We start from the raw sequence: 14,070 nt of genomic DNA on the forward strand, positions 1-14,070 counted from the left end.
ACCTACAGTACATCCACTTGTATGAACTGATATGACTCCCCTGTAGGTGGTGCGGGTTTGCACTAGCCTGGCCGCATGGATGATTTTTCTTGGGAATAGGTCTAGTGTTCTCATGGTCAATGACCGTTGTTTCCTGGTTGGACGAAGAACCAAGCAAATTAGTATGGTGAGTAAGACTGCTGACCTGGTGCAGGAGCCTTTGTGTCAAAGCTGGCAACAGATTTAGTCACAAGACAGCGGGGTTAAATGAGAGACCAGCAGGATCTGTCTTTTATCACTCTCCAAGGCGAGCTCCCCACTTTCTGAGCTAGCCTATGAATGTGCAGGCCCTGCTAGTACACATGCCTTCCCCTGCTTCCCACTGCATTGATAACTGCAACTAAACTACTCTTGTTGATTATTAATTCGATTAGCTGATTATTAATAGGATTAATTTATTGATGTACAGCACTTGGTCACCTCTGTTGTTTTTAAATGTTCATAAATACATTTGGATTGGATTAATAGGATAAAAAGAAATAAAGCTTATTTTACAATGTTCTTTCAAACAACTTGCAAAAAAAATAACAGCAAATGTAGGCGATGCTGCATGAAGAGTAAGTGCAGACAAGGCACTACAAGAAAACATAAAATAAGATAAATGGGCGTTGGGGAAGCAGCCATGCACTGAGAATAAAAGGGAAATGCAACTAATATTTTTTTCAGATATTGCTCAAGTTTCTGTTGTGAAGAAATGATAAATTTACTTTAGACTGTCACTGACTAATGGCATGAAAAACTCCAAACTAATTTCAGTGAATATAATGAATTCACATTTTAATGCTGAATTTAGCATTAAAATAGATTTGTGTAGCTTACCTTTTGACAGACAAACACAAGCCACAAACCAAGCATTATAATGTCTTTATCAGGGCCCTTAGCAGCTATGTTTATCCATCACAAAACGGAGGGAAAACAGACGGAAAGTATCTGTCAATTACATGTATTTTTTTAAAATTTACCTGTAATCGTGTGTTTATCCATCAAAACAAATCAATTTGCAGGTTTAGCTAGCTCTATCCATTTAGCTGAAAATAGGCTAAAATCAATCATCCTCACACTCTTACCTTGGTAACCCACCGGATTTAATCTACAAGTGACTTTGCTCGTCACTAGCATCTCTAGTCTATCTGCTTCAGAAGGACAGACACATCACTTACTATTGATTGGTTAGGGCGAAATACCAGCCTTCCAGAAAACAAAAGCGGCTAACATGAAAACAATATCGCACTAAATATTATAGGCTTAGTAAAACAAAACGCCATTTCACTCTGATTCTCTTAACTAGTTCTGCACAAGTAGAGCTGGTCTGTCAATGACCAAACAACTCCACTCTGTGGAGAACCTGCAGTCTGCTCAACTGTAATCAGTAAATTTGTATGTGAGGTACAAACTCACTTCCTGAGGTGCTTCTCATTTGAAAATAAACTCGAAATAAAACAAGAGAAAGCTTCCCGCTAAAAATTTGTCATGACACTCAGCAGTAATTTTTAATACTCTGTCTGTCCCTGAAGCATAAGAAAATTATGAATCAATTACACTGACCCAGAGTAAAATCTTGTTTGTTGTTATTTTCCCTCTGTTTTTACCCTTTATATACATGAATACAGAAGCAATTATTTTGTCTAACTTCACAGACGGATTGTGTTTTTTCTCCCAATGACTGATGTACTCACCTACCCTCTCTTTGTTCTTGCATCTCTTCCTGTCACTTACCTCCCACCCTCTCTTCCTCACACCTCCTCTCTTTTCCCTCTTCAACCCCGTCCCATGCTGTCTCACTTCCGCCCTCCACCTCCATCCTTCACTTCCTCTACTCTCCCCATCATCCGTATCCACCTCCAGCCCTGAAGGACGACCGTTTCCAGATGGTGCTCTTCACGCCACGGCTGGTGCGCATCACGTTGACCAACGTCAGCGTGTCGGACGAGGGCGGCTACTTCTGCCAGCTCTACACTGACGCCACGCACCACCAGGTGGCAACTCTCTCCGTCTTAGTGCTCCCGGAGACGCCCACGGTGGAGGTGAAGCAGGAGGCAGTAGAGGGCGGCGAAGTGGAGCTCACCTGTATGTCGCCGCGTAGCAAGCCAGCTGCCGCCCTGCGCTGGATGCGTAATGGCCGGGAGATACCAGGTACCTGGATGTGACTGACAAAGGACTAATGGATGGTTGGATGATTATGAGAGATAAATGAGGAAACTAATGAGGGATTTTAGGGCAGGTGAAGTGAAATGGGTGGATAATATCACAAAATGAGTGCTGAATGGAAGACGGCTGAATGGATGTGTGATTGATGGGATGACAGAGGTAATGGCAGATGGATTGGTTGATGGGAGCAGGTGAAGATGGATGGATGGATTAATGGATGGAGAAAATTACGTTTTTGGCTATGGGGTTGTCAAAATCTCTTTTCTCCTCCTGTTTCCATGATTTTGATCAGTGTTCTTTGCAATATTTATAGGCGACGATCTAGTTTCAAATGATCAAACACTGCAAACTTTTCTGTCTCCATTCCTTCGAGGAAGAGTCAAAAGTTCATATATCTACGTGTGTGTTGATCTATGTGTTGAGGAGACAGACATCAACAGCCAGAATTAGAAAGATTTCTGTGCTTTTCTGTCTTTTTAATGTGTACACTAATCAAATTCTCTTCCCATCAAAACAGATACACATCTCCCCCCTCTTTATATCTCTCCCCATGCACATGCTCCAAAATTCTATTTCAAATGTGTTATATTTGCACATAATCTGACAAGTAAACCATTACATGAAAGCACAGATGCTACACTCCAGATTTTCTTCTCTTTTCATTCCACCTCTTTTTCACACGTTCACAAAGAAACACTTTTTAATTCACCATCATCTAACTCTCCCTACTTCTTTGCTTCTGATAAATCTACCAGCCATCCGTCAGCACATTACCTTGATCTATCCATCTTTCTAACTCGTGTCTCCCTTGACTTCTCTCAGTTAAAGGGGCACTTCACTCAATAATACATCTGAGACTGATCTTCTCCTTGCCTTCAGTCTATTTAACCCCGGAGAAATCACTTTCCTTTGCGCCATTAAAATCAGCATTTGTGTATAATTCTCTGTTTTGATTTGAATTCCTCAAAAACCTTACACAGTTGACTGAGCAGACAAAACTTTAGAGACTAATTTATGCAAAGCGTCTCAGGCTCATGGCTATATTTCTTTATTCAGTTAATCTCAGATTTTAATAAATACAGACAACGTTGTTTAAAAGTACAAATCGCTGTCAAGTGTGTTGCATAATCATTAAATCTCACTTGCCACCATCAAATAACGTACACGGACACCAGATGAAATAGTGTGAGATAATCTGGTGTCAACAGTTTTAGGGGACATGCATTGAGCAATGTTTTGCCCTTTAAAACTTCATGTCAGCCGTCGTCTCTTTTACTTTCTATTTTTGTCTGACACTCAACGTCTCTTTCATCCAGTCTCTTCCCTTTTTCTCTGTCGGAACTCGCCTGTCACCGTCATTCTGTCTCTCCCCTCTCTGTCCTTCCCCTCTGCTCCTTCCCTTTCTTTTCATCTAATCTCCCTTTTTTTCTTTATATTTCACTGGTGACAAATACAGGATGCTCCTCAGCTTGGTTATTGGTTGCAAAGGGCTTTAATAGTCAGAAAGACAGAGAGGGGACGCACTTTTGTTTCTCTTGCCTCATCTGTTTTACTAAAGCTCCTCTCCTCTCCTCTCCTCTCTTCTCTTCTCTTCTCTTCTCTTCTCTTCTCTTCTCTTCTCTTCTCTTCTCTTCTCTTCTCTTCTCTTCTCTTCTCTTCTCTTCTCTTCTCTTCTCTTCTCTTCTCTTCTCCTCTCCTCGCCTCTCCTCTCCTCTCCTCTCCTCTCCTTGCCTCTCCTCTCCATCATCTTAATATTTCCCTTTGCTTCGCTCACTCACATCTCTCCTTTGCGTCTTTGTTCCTCCCAGCAAGGATGTGAGAGAGATGCAAGAAAGAGACATGTAGGATAGTGTTTAATCGCTCTAAGCTCCTCCAGAAGCCTCATCGCTCCTCAAGGTGCATTTAAGGGATTGGAAGATCCTCCATGATGGAGGACGCGGTGTCGAGATGGTAACCCCGGAAAACTCCCGCAAGATTTCATGTTATATGTTTCAAGTCTTCATTTTAACTCAAACTATTATTTTTTTCCCCAGGGGCATCGAAGTGTGACTAACCCTTTTTATACAGAGATTGCGCTACAGGGCCAGTGCTAAGTCCCTTCTTTATGATAACTTTGCATCGTTACACAAATAGCCTCATGGAACCAAAAGAGGCATGTGGCAAGTGTGACATTTAACACAACAGTGTCGGCCTCTATGTGACATATAACACACATGTCAGCAGTGCTTTCTAAACAAAAAAATGCCATCACATGGCAATAACATTCATTTACTTTCTCTTTTATATCTCTATTTCGTCGTCTGCTCGGAGGATAAGGAGCTCCTGAATCTCATTGTTTTCCCAATTTGCAGACTTTTACAGACGCTTTTCTTCTTCTTTGAGTAAGCTGCTAACTCCTGTAAGCTGCTTTTAAAAATCCCAGCAGTGGGTCACACACATGACACATAGTCAAAACATGACGTCAGTCATGCCCACGGTGTGTCATGTCCATTTTCTGCAGTCACTTCCTCCTGTGGTGGCCTAAAGCGCCCCCACTTTGCAATCGAACCTTTTGTAATGGCAAGAAAGCATAATGGTGTGATACTCCCGCCTTGAACAGCCAGGGTAGAAGGAGCTACTGATTGCCTAGAGCTCCAACTGGAGGGGAGCCCTTAAAAATCCTGGAATGGAAAGTTTACCTTTGGATTGAAAGACTAAACTTTGTATAAAATACTGTGGACACTCTTTAAGGCCCCATTCACCCCTGTGGCTCAGGTGGTGGTGCAGGTCGTCCTCTAATCAGAAGGTCATCAAGTCGATCCCCGGCTCCTCCAGTCAGCATGTTGAAGTATCCTTGAACCCTAAATTGCTCCTGATGGCTTTTCCATCAGTGTTTGAATGTGCATGAGTGGTTAAAAACTGAGTAGCAGGTGGCACCTTGTACAGTAGCCTTGGCCACCAGTGAACGAATGTGTGCGTGAATGGGTGAATGTGACTCAGAGTGTGAAAGCGCTTTGAGTTGTCAAAGGACTAGAAAAGCGCTGTACAAGTGCAGGTCCATTTACCATTTAAAGGTGAAAAATGGCTTAGGTCACATCTGCACAAGGCTTCATCTCTATATGCAGCTAGAGCTGAGAGAGTGACTGCTTACGCTGCTGGTTCACCAAATACAGTCATGTCTTTCCTCAAGAAAGGGAAATAGGGGTTCAAAGAAAGAAAGAAAGAAAGAATAAAAGCAAACTGACTTTGTTAAAAAAAAAAGTAAAAAATCAGAAGGTGCATTAGAAAAACAGAGAGGAGGGGCCCACAGAGACTGTGTATGCACAGGGCCCTGCAATTGGTGCAACATCCCTGTCTTTTCCTAACCGTAAACCCCAACCATACCTGAACCATAGCGTTGTTATGACATAAACACAGCAATACAAGAATATTTTAAAGCGGCTCCCAAGAATTTTATAGATTTAGAGTCACGATCTAGCTTAAGCATGGCGGCGGGGGAATAATTCCTGGGTCACAGGAGGAGACAGGACGCGAGAAAGCATAAGCTAGCGTAATGAAAAGCAACCTCTTCTGGTTCCCATCCTCTCTTCAGGATTTCTCCCCACATGTTTCCTCTCTCCTCCCCAGCCCTCCCCTCTCTGTTGGCCCTGAGTTAAATGAACTGTGGCACTAAAGGTTAGAGGCAGATCCCAGCAGATATGGGAAGGCACTCTTTAATTAAGACACTATCTTACCCACCGCTGCCTCATTCCTGCTCATCTGCACCCACCGCCGTCCTCTCTCACGCTTCGATTGGGCCTTCTCTCATTTGCTCGCCGGCAATAATTGAAAACTCAGCGCGATATAAGTAATATTGTTGTATTCTGCCTCAACAAGCACAAACTCCCAATACGTGAGCGTGTCACCCCACCGTTCTCTCTTCTTCTGTCTCTCCTCCTCCTCTTCTCTCGCATCTTTCCTCCCCTCAGCATCTGGCTTGGCACCCTTATCGTCCTCTTTCATGTCTGGACTTGTCTCATCGCAGCTCTCCTCACCCCTCCTCCCCCCATCAATCATGTCCATTTTGCTGCCCTCTTTTTCTTTCTCTGTCTCTCTGTTTCACTTTCTTCTCTCAGCCGTGGTCCTTTGACACCCCGCTCTCTCTCTCTCTCTCCATGTCTGGCTTAGTTAAAATCTCAATTCGGTTATGCATATTGTCTCTTTTATCCCTCTCTCTCCCACACACAAAATATTCAGTTGATTTGCCATCTGCAAACAAACAGTTCTGCTGCTCATAATTGCAATGAAATATAGATGCAAATTGCTTTCTCTTCTTTCTCTTATTCTGGCCTCCACCACCCATCCTCTTCACTACAGGTACCTGATGCTGTAGAAAGCTCATTCATCAGTTACTAACTTCTTCCTTTCTGTCTGCTCACTCCTTCTATCCACCTCTGTGGTCTCCTCTAAACCCCCCCCACCTGTCTCTCTCCCTCTCCCCCACAGGTGTGATGTCTCAGCAGGGAAAAGGGAAGAACAGGCATGTTTTGGCTGCTAACTTGTATCTTGGCCACCCCACCTGTCTTCTTTCCCTCTATCATCTCATCCCGTCTTTGTCTCTCCAGGTGTGGTATCCCAGCAGGACAACGGGAAGACGTTCAGCGTGTCCAGCACCATCCGGATTCCGGTAGAAAGGAAAGACAACGGGGCAGCGCTGAGCTGCGAGGCGTTCCACCCAGCACTCGGCGGGCAGAAGAGGATTCGACACTACCGCCTAGATGTGTATTGTGAGTGTGTTTCTGTGTGTTTCTGTGTGTTTCTGTGTGTGTGTGTGTGTGTGTGTGTGTGTGCGCGCGCGCGCGCACTTGATATCAAAGCACTTTCTATCCATCTTGGAAACAAATGAAGTAACATAATGTTCATTGCCAAATCTTTCAAAAACATAGATTATTCCATCTGTATTGCTGTCACTTGTGTGCTACTTCAGTACTATTCATTATAGTGTTTTACTTTAATGACAGCAATAATTTCATCAGGGTAGCAGCCTCATTCTTCAAATGCTGGATATCTCATTTTAGAATGAAGCTCATTTAAACACAGTCCAGGATTTTAACAGAGTGGTAAGCTGCCCTGTATGAGACCTGCTCTCATTAAAACCTAATACATACGAATCTTGTCGTGCAAAGAGCTGGCAAATAGGCCTGAGGCCAGTTTAGGGTCCTGGCCTGTGGTTTAAGGAGCCGATCGACATGAGCCGAGAAAACCCGGGTCACATTAGTATGTGCAATTATTCCAGTACTGTCCTGGGGTTGATTCATTTTGCTGCCTTATTTATACAAGTTTTGAAATCTCTACACATATGTCCATCGGAGGCAGGCCAAAGCAAACAGTAGAAAACACTGAGAGATTTAAATTTATAATTGGCTTAAGACTAATATCCACTCGGGGCGACAAGTTCAGATAGAACCGTGTTTTATGTTTTAAGATGAATTCATAATATTTTCACAAATCTGTGGACGCTTCAGTAGGATTAATCTTGAAAATGTCAGACAGCTATAATCTATATCCTTGGAAAAGTGTGAAATTCATCATGTAATATATTAATGTTAATCCATTGTGTTTGCTTCTAATCCGATCTAACATGTCAAGTTTACTTCTTCTGCTTTAGTTTAGACATTTTTGTCTTTTAATGTGATCACAACAAAACTGACACTGCCTTTCAATTCAGTGATATTACTATTTAATTATGATATGTATGTGTTATATGTTGTCTGCAAATCCTTCTTTAAAGTCAAAGAAGAAAGTCATACATCAGCTGAAAGGCACTAGATTTCATGTCATTAGCTGATACACCAATACTACAATAAAGCTCTTTTTCTCCTCCAAAATATTCAACAAGTTAACTAATATCCAGTTACTATATTTGTTCTTTCCTCTTATTAGTATTCCTGACAGTTCAATAGGATTCTTATCTCACAATATATCAGTCATTCCGAATGGTTAAACATTTCACAGGCATATATAAATATTTAGCGTTGGTGCTATTATTCATATTCAGCACACTTCTGCATCAGTCTTTGGGTACAGTTAATTTGCCTCATGTACACTAATGTTTGTTGATAGATCAGAATGATTAATATTCAACAGTTAAGTCAATCTGCGAGCTGGTGGTTCCTCCAGCCCGAGAACTGGTAATAATGACCAACTGTCAGCGTGGATTTGGCTTCCCATCGCTCTGTTACTGAAGCAAGTGCGGTACGGCAGCTGCCGGAGCAGTGGGCTGCTTATGATAACAGGTGTCTCAACCGTAGAGTTGTCAGCTGGTTGCCGTGGAAACAGATGTGAAAGACCCTTCCTCACACCACTTTCTCACTTTTTCCTTGTTCCTCCTTTTTGTTCCCTCGCTCGCTACTCTCTCTCTCATTCCTGATTTTTTTTCCTGTCCTCTCTGATTGTCGTTCTGTTTTGATCCCTTTGATCCACTTTGTTCTCTATTGTGCCTTTCTTGTTTTCTCTCTCACTTGCATACTCATTTATCCCCCCTCCCCTTCTCTCTTTCTGTCTCCCCGCAGTTGCACCAACAGTGAGAATTGTTCCCCCCACTGGTATTTTGCGAGAGGGCGACTCGCTCAGCCTCACCTGCTCCGTCTCTGGGAACCCTCTGTAAGTCTATGTGTGTGTGTATGTTTGCTAAATTGTGTGGGGTTTTTTTTTGGTGTGATCTGTAGGCCTTAATGCTATTTTTTAGGCTTGGGTATGTGTTTTTTCATACCTTCATAACTTCTTGAAATTTCACAAGGATAAAATGTATGGTTTTGCAATAACTAACCCTACTGACCGCCAAGTTTGCTACATTCTGCAAACTTTTTTCAGTCTAAGAAATTAAAAGCAAATGTCAACAACATTAATAGTCTTACGCCTATTTTCGTGCACCTTCTAGATTTAAGTTTCTCTTTTTTGCCAAATAAACTAGCTTTACTTACTAGCTTGTTAACTCACCGTAAAACACATTTTATTCAAACTCGGCAGAAACAAAATTAAACTCACTAAAACTGCCTTAGTTAGTGTCATTAGATAGTCCACTGTTCCAACAATCACTTACTCTAGTTTGGTTAAAATAATCCCTTAATTCATCAAGTGAAACTATGCAGTTTTTTCCCCTGTAGTCTCTCTCTGCTGTTGCTAGCCAGTTGTCTACAGACTTGTACATTATCCCCACCACTCGCAGTTGCCATGTTTGTCAGCTTAGCTGCCTGTATCACACGTAGACTTTATATAAAGATGAAAAAAAGACAAATTTCCATTTACCTCGACTGTACAAATAATACATATGTAGCAGTTAATCATGTCATGAAATCTTTTTTATAGCATTAAATAACTTGTTTAAAACAAACATGTCAGAAAAATGAACACTTGAACAATCATTGGCATGATAAAATCTGCCTAAAGTGATAAAAATTGAGTGTTTTAGTTTTGCCCATGCCCCGTCCACAAACATGAGTTTGTGGTGTGGGGTTTATATTATAAACTGCAGCCAACCACCAGGGGGTAATCAAGATGCCTTGGCTTCACTTTTAGGGGGGTTGTCATGTAGTCCAACTTTTGGCAATAGACAGTCTATCGTTCCACCAGGAGAAACTGAGCTCTTGTGGCTTGTTTTGTGCACTACATACAATATATCCTCAATACAGCATCTCCTTATGAGTTTAATAGAAAAATAAGCTTCTGTATTTTTTTACTATTTTGAAAATCATACAGTCGAGATTTCTAAATAGCTTGGTGTGCTGTAACATCATGATATCGCTCAAGCCTAAGATCCATGTCCTCGTTCTACAAATAACATAATGAAAATGGTTGACCTTGTTCATAAAATCTAATAATATTGTGGCATCAGTGGCTCAGAAGGAAAAGCATCACCATTCAGAAGGTCGCTCTATCTCTGGCCCTTGCACGCATGTCTAAAAGTCCTTGGACAAAATGCTGAGCCCAAAATTGCTCGTGATGGTTGTGCCATTAGTGTGTGAGTGCGAGTGAATGTTTATCATATGAGTGTGGTAGCCTCACATTGTATGGTAGCCTTGGCCAGTATTGCATGAGTGTGTGTGTGAATGGTGCTTACGTTGTAAAGTGCAGTGATTGCTTTTTGTAGTTTTAAAAATAATTACAATCATCAGCATCAATCAGCTTCACCTTCAACAAGAGATCAAACCTGTACATTAACCAGCTGTCACAAAATGCTCCTTGTGAAAGCTGTCACAGCAGTATGTTGATTTGTTTTCTCTCATTCTGTAATAAATTCCTGACAAAATAATCAGAAATTATAAAAGGTTTGTCTCAACAAAGTCTTTGTGCTTGAAAAGCTACAATGATTCCTGACAAATTGGCTTAGGGATACACAATAAGCGTTTGATAGACGGTAACATCGGGAGGTTGCCAAGTTCAATGTCAACCCTTACAAACACCACATTTTCATAGAAACTGATTTTATGGGACAGCAGGTTTTCATGTTTGGTAATTTTTTGAGCTGCTATGAGAATAACATTCAAGTTGTAACATCAACAAACAGCTGGTAGCTGCAGGTAGCAGCTACACACACAGCTACAAGCCTACAGGGCTCAACTTTCACTCTGGCAATCTGTTTGGAGGGTGAAATATTTGCTGGCTTCAATTCAGTTCAGTTCACACATTTACCTAGAGCACCTTTTCTAAGCATAAGTGTAGAATAAACTTGAGTTCAGTAACCTAGAATGATTGCAAAAGTCAAAGCCAAATGTCTTCTTTGCTTTGACCACAGGCTGCAGAGAGCAGTTTTAATTGTAGGTTTTTTCAGGTAAAATAATGAGGTTTTTTTTGTTATGTCTGGTAATGTTTCCATTTTTTCTTCAAGTTGTTTCCAAAAACAATCAAAAGTATTACTTACAAAGAAACTCAACATACTGCAGAAGACCGTTAGAAAGAGTTTGGGTCCAAACTAAGTGCAGTCCCTCTAATGGCCACTTGAGGCTGGCTCCAAAAGCAAGTCAATCCCCATAGACCAGTGGTTCCCAATTAGTCTAGTCACAGGGTCGAGAGTTTGTCCTTAGTCATCAGGTCAAGGTTCACACATAAGATAAATTTCCATATATTCAGTTTTATTTCACAAAATGTAAACAGCACGTTGGCTTAGAATAAAATGAAATAAAATGTACACTGCAAGAAAAAAGCACAATTACTTAAACTTTCAAAATAAATAGCACTGCAACCAAAAAGTGCATATTATTGCCTAAAGATCAGTGACATAAAAGCAGTGCAAAGAAGCAGCATGTTTATAGGCTAAATAACACCAAGAACAGGGCAACCAAATAGTAGCAGGAACCATTACTTAAACATAAAAGCCTTGTGCCAGAAATTCAAAATAATGAGTGTTTCTTAGAAACTTGATGTGTTTGGAATTCACTTGTGTTCCATTCAGAATGGATTTGTGACCGACTTTTGAACTGCGACCCTCCAGTTGGGAACCACTGTGGTAGCCCCCCATGTTAAAATACTCAACTCAATTTTCCTGTTTATGACAACTGTACAAAGGGTGTTTTTTCTTCAATTCACACAATTACATTTTTCCAAATATATTCATCTTGGTACACTCTTAGCTTTAAAAACAGTGATGGCCAAAGTGCCAAAATTGATTCTTCAGAACAGGAGTCCACAAACCAATGGGTGACATCACGGTGGCTATACATCCATTATTGTCATACAGTCTATCATAGGTCTCTGAAGGGTCCAATCCTGCCCACCGAGTGACTTTACACACCAAACATTGACGCCCGTGTGAAGGCTAATGGCCAGACTATATCAGACTCAGGCGTGGCTCCACACATCAGCCACGGCATGCCCCCGGCAGACCTTGACCATTACACTGAACACAGACACTATTTTTTGTCCTCTTTGTACGGTTCTGTGGGCCTCCAACAGGTAAAAACTACATAAAACTGTTTAAAATAAACAAGCACAATCTTGTTAAAAAAAGGCTAAAAGTTAATACTTAATTGTATCAGAGTTATTGCAAAACAGTGGTGCAACCTTGTGAGTGTTTTTGCAATTCATGTTAGAAGAAATCAATTGAATTCATCCAGTTTTTGAAAATGTTCCAGTTAATTAATTCTGTACCAGTTGAGATAGCCTATGTACTTTCAAACCCTCCATAACCAACTGTATTATCACTTGGCAAAACCCAATACACACACAGCGAAGCTGGCAGCAGCTACGCGCTACATTGACAGTGTGTGTGTAGCAGGTGAAAAGCCCTGCTCCACTCTGTCTACATGACATGTCCCAGCCATGCTCGATGGATTTTGTCCGTAAAAGTTGCCAGGTTTTAAGTTAATGAGTGAGTGACCTACTTTAGGTAAAATGCTGCTTCAGAGGATTTTCCACCCTGACCAGAATACAGTTCTCTGAAAAAAAATCGCCAATGCTCATTGTTGTCATACTTAAAGATAATTATTAAATTAATAATGAAGCAAAATATTATCAATCAGTACCAAAGAATCTGTATCAGACTTCTAATGAAAACGATATTGGCGGTACCCTTATTCTATAATGGTCTGCCAAAACGTGATTTGTGAACGATTTGTAAAGCAGAAGATAATCTGATTTCTCAATAGCTTCCTCTTTAGTTTGGTCTGGAAATGACTGTAAAAATGCACATGTAATGACAGTGAGTTGTAGACTGAGTGAATGTGGAAAAACTAAGACATGTTTAAATTGCACTTAATTTTCTCAAGACATCTCAGGCTGTTCATCACCTGTACATTATCTTTACACCTTTACACCAAAAGTAAGGGAAAATGTGGAGGTGTTGTTATTTATAGGTTATTATGCATTTTTAGATCAAATTGGGCTGTATGTGGATTTGACACCCCCAGTCGAAATACACAGATACAACCATTAGTGGGTACCAAAAGGTTGTTTACCTGAAATTTGATTAATGACCAGAAGAGATGAATCAGAGATACGATCTGCCAATATCACACAAACAGCTTTACTATATAATACACAGTTTATTTTCCAAGTAATGACTATCCACCTTACACAAAAAATCTTATCCTCCTTAGCAGCTGTTGTGGAAACGTCCTTGAGTAACCTCTACCTGCTCCAGTTGAGCTTTTCACCGGCCGCAGCAGAAAACAGTGGTTTTCCTGGATGACTACCAAATGTGTGAGAGGAAAGCAGGGCATCACTGTAAGGAGAAAATGTGCGCTTTATCAACCCTCAGTGCAGGTTCCAAAAAAATGGATGAGAGCTTCTCCCCCCTAAGTAGCTTAAAATAGCCAGCTGCATACAAGAGATCTTACCCCTTCTCTCTTGATTACGTGTTGTTGAAATGAACACTAAGTTGACCTCTTTCTATATAATTACTATCCCACATAATTCCAGGGGACTTTCTTGGAAACTTCAAGTAATTACCAAGTACTACTAATCTCCACCAACTTCAATATATTCCCTATAATTACCACCAGATATCTTGCTGCTTTCGAGGAACCATCCTTAGAAATGAGCAGCAACTTCCAATCAACCGCTTTCAAGGAAATTATTAGGAAACAGACAATCAAAATTAAATACGACCACATGCTGTCCGCCACGAATTATGAAGGCAATTCAATCCCAAATGCTTTAACTATAATTGAATTCAAACCGAGCATGTCTAATATGCCACATGTAAATTTACAATATTACAGTAATACTGTAAATTTACAGTATTATTTACAGCTTGGGTCTTCAACGGGGGTTCTGTGGCCCCTAGGGGGTCCTCCGTATTTGCAAGAGGTCACCAAATTTTGTTTGATATATATATTTTTTTAATGTTTTTTTAAATTAAAATAATATTAAATATAAAAACACATATCTTATAATATTGAGAGAACAGCATCAAAGAAGTAGTGTACT

The 14,070-nt window shown here is 40.8% G+C and overlaps 1 protein-coding gene across 5 annotated transcripts in view; it reads left to right on the forward strand.

Annotated features, from left to right (window-relative positions):
- Positions 1–14,070, forward strand: part of cadm4 (cell adhesion molecule 4) — a 191,817-nt gene that overhangs the window by 156,371 nt on the left and 21,376 nt on the right. For all 5 annotated transcript variants that reach the window (XM_042490207.2, XM_088084289.1, XM_042490208.2 and 2 more), the window contains exons 3-5: positions 1,885–2,172; positions 6,771–6,932; positions 8,718–8,808. In XM_042490207.2, the coding sequence (XP_042346141.2) occupies positions 1,885–2,172; positions 6,771–6,932; positions 8,718–8,808 (541 nt within the window). The remainder of the gene's footprint in view (positions 1–1,884; positions 2,173–6,770; positions 6,933–8,717; positions 8,809–14,070) is intronic.

This window comes from Plectropomus leopardus, chromosome 11, assembly GCF_026936395.1.
Source record: "Plectropomus leopardus strain MGB_pleo_1.0 chromosome 11, ASM2693639v1, whole genome shotgun sequence".
Lineage (NCBI taxonomy): Eukaryota > Metazoa > Chordata > Actinopteri > Perciformes > Serranidae > Plectropomus > Plectropomus leopardus.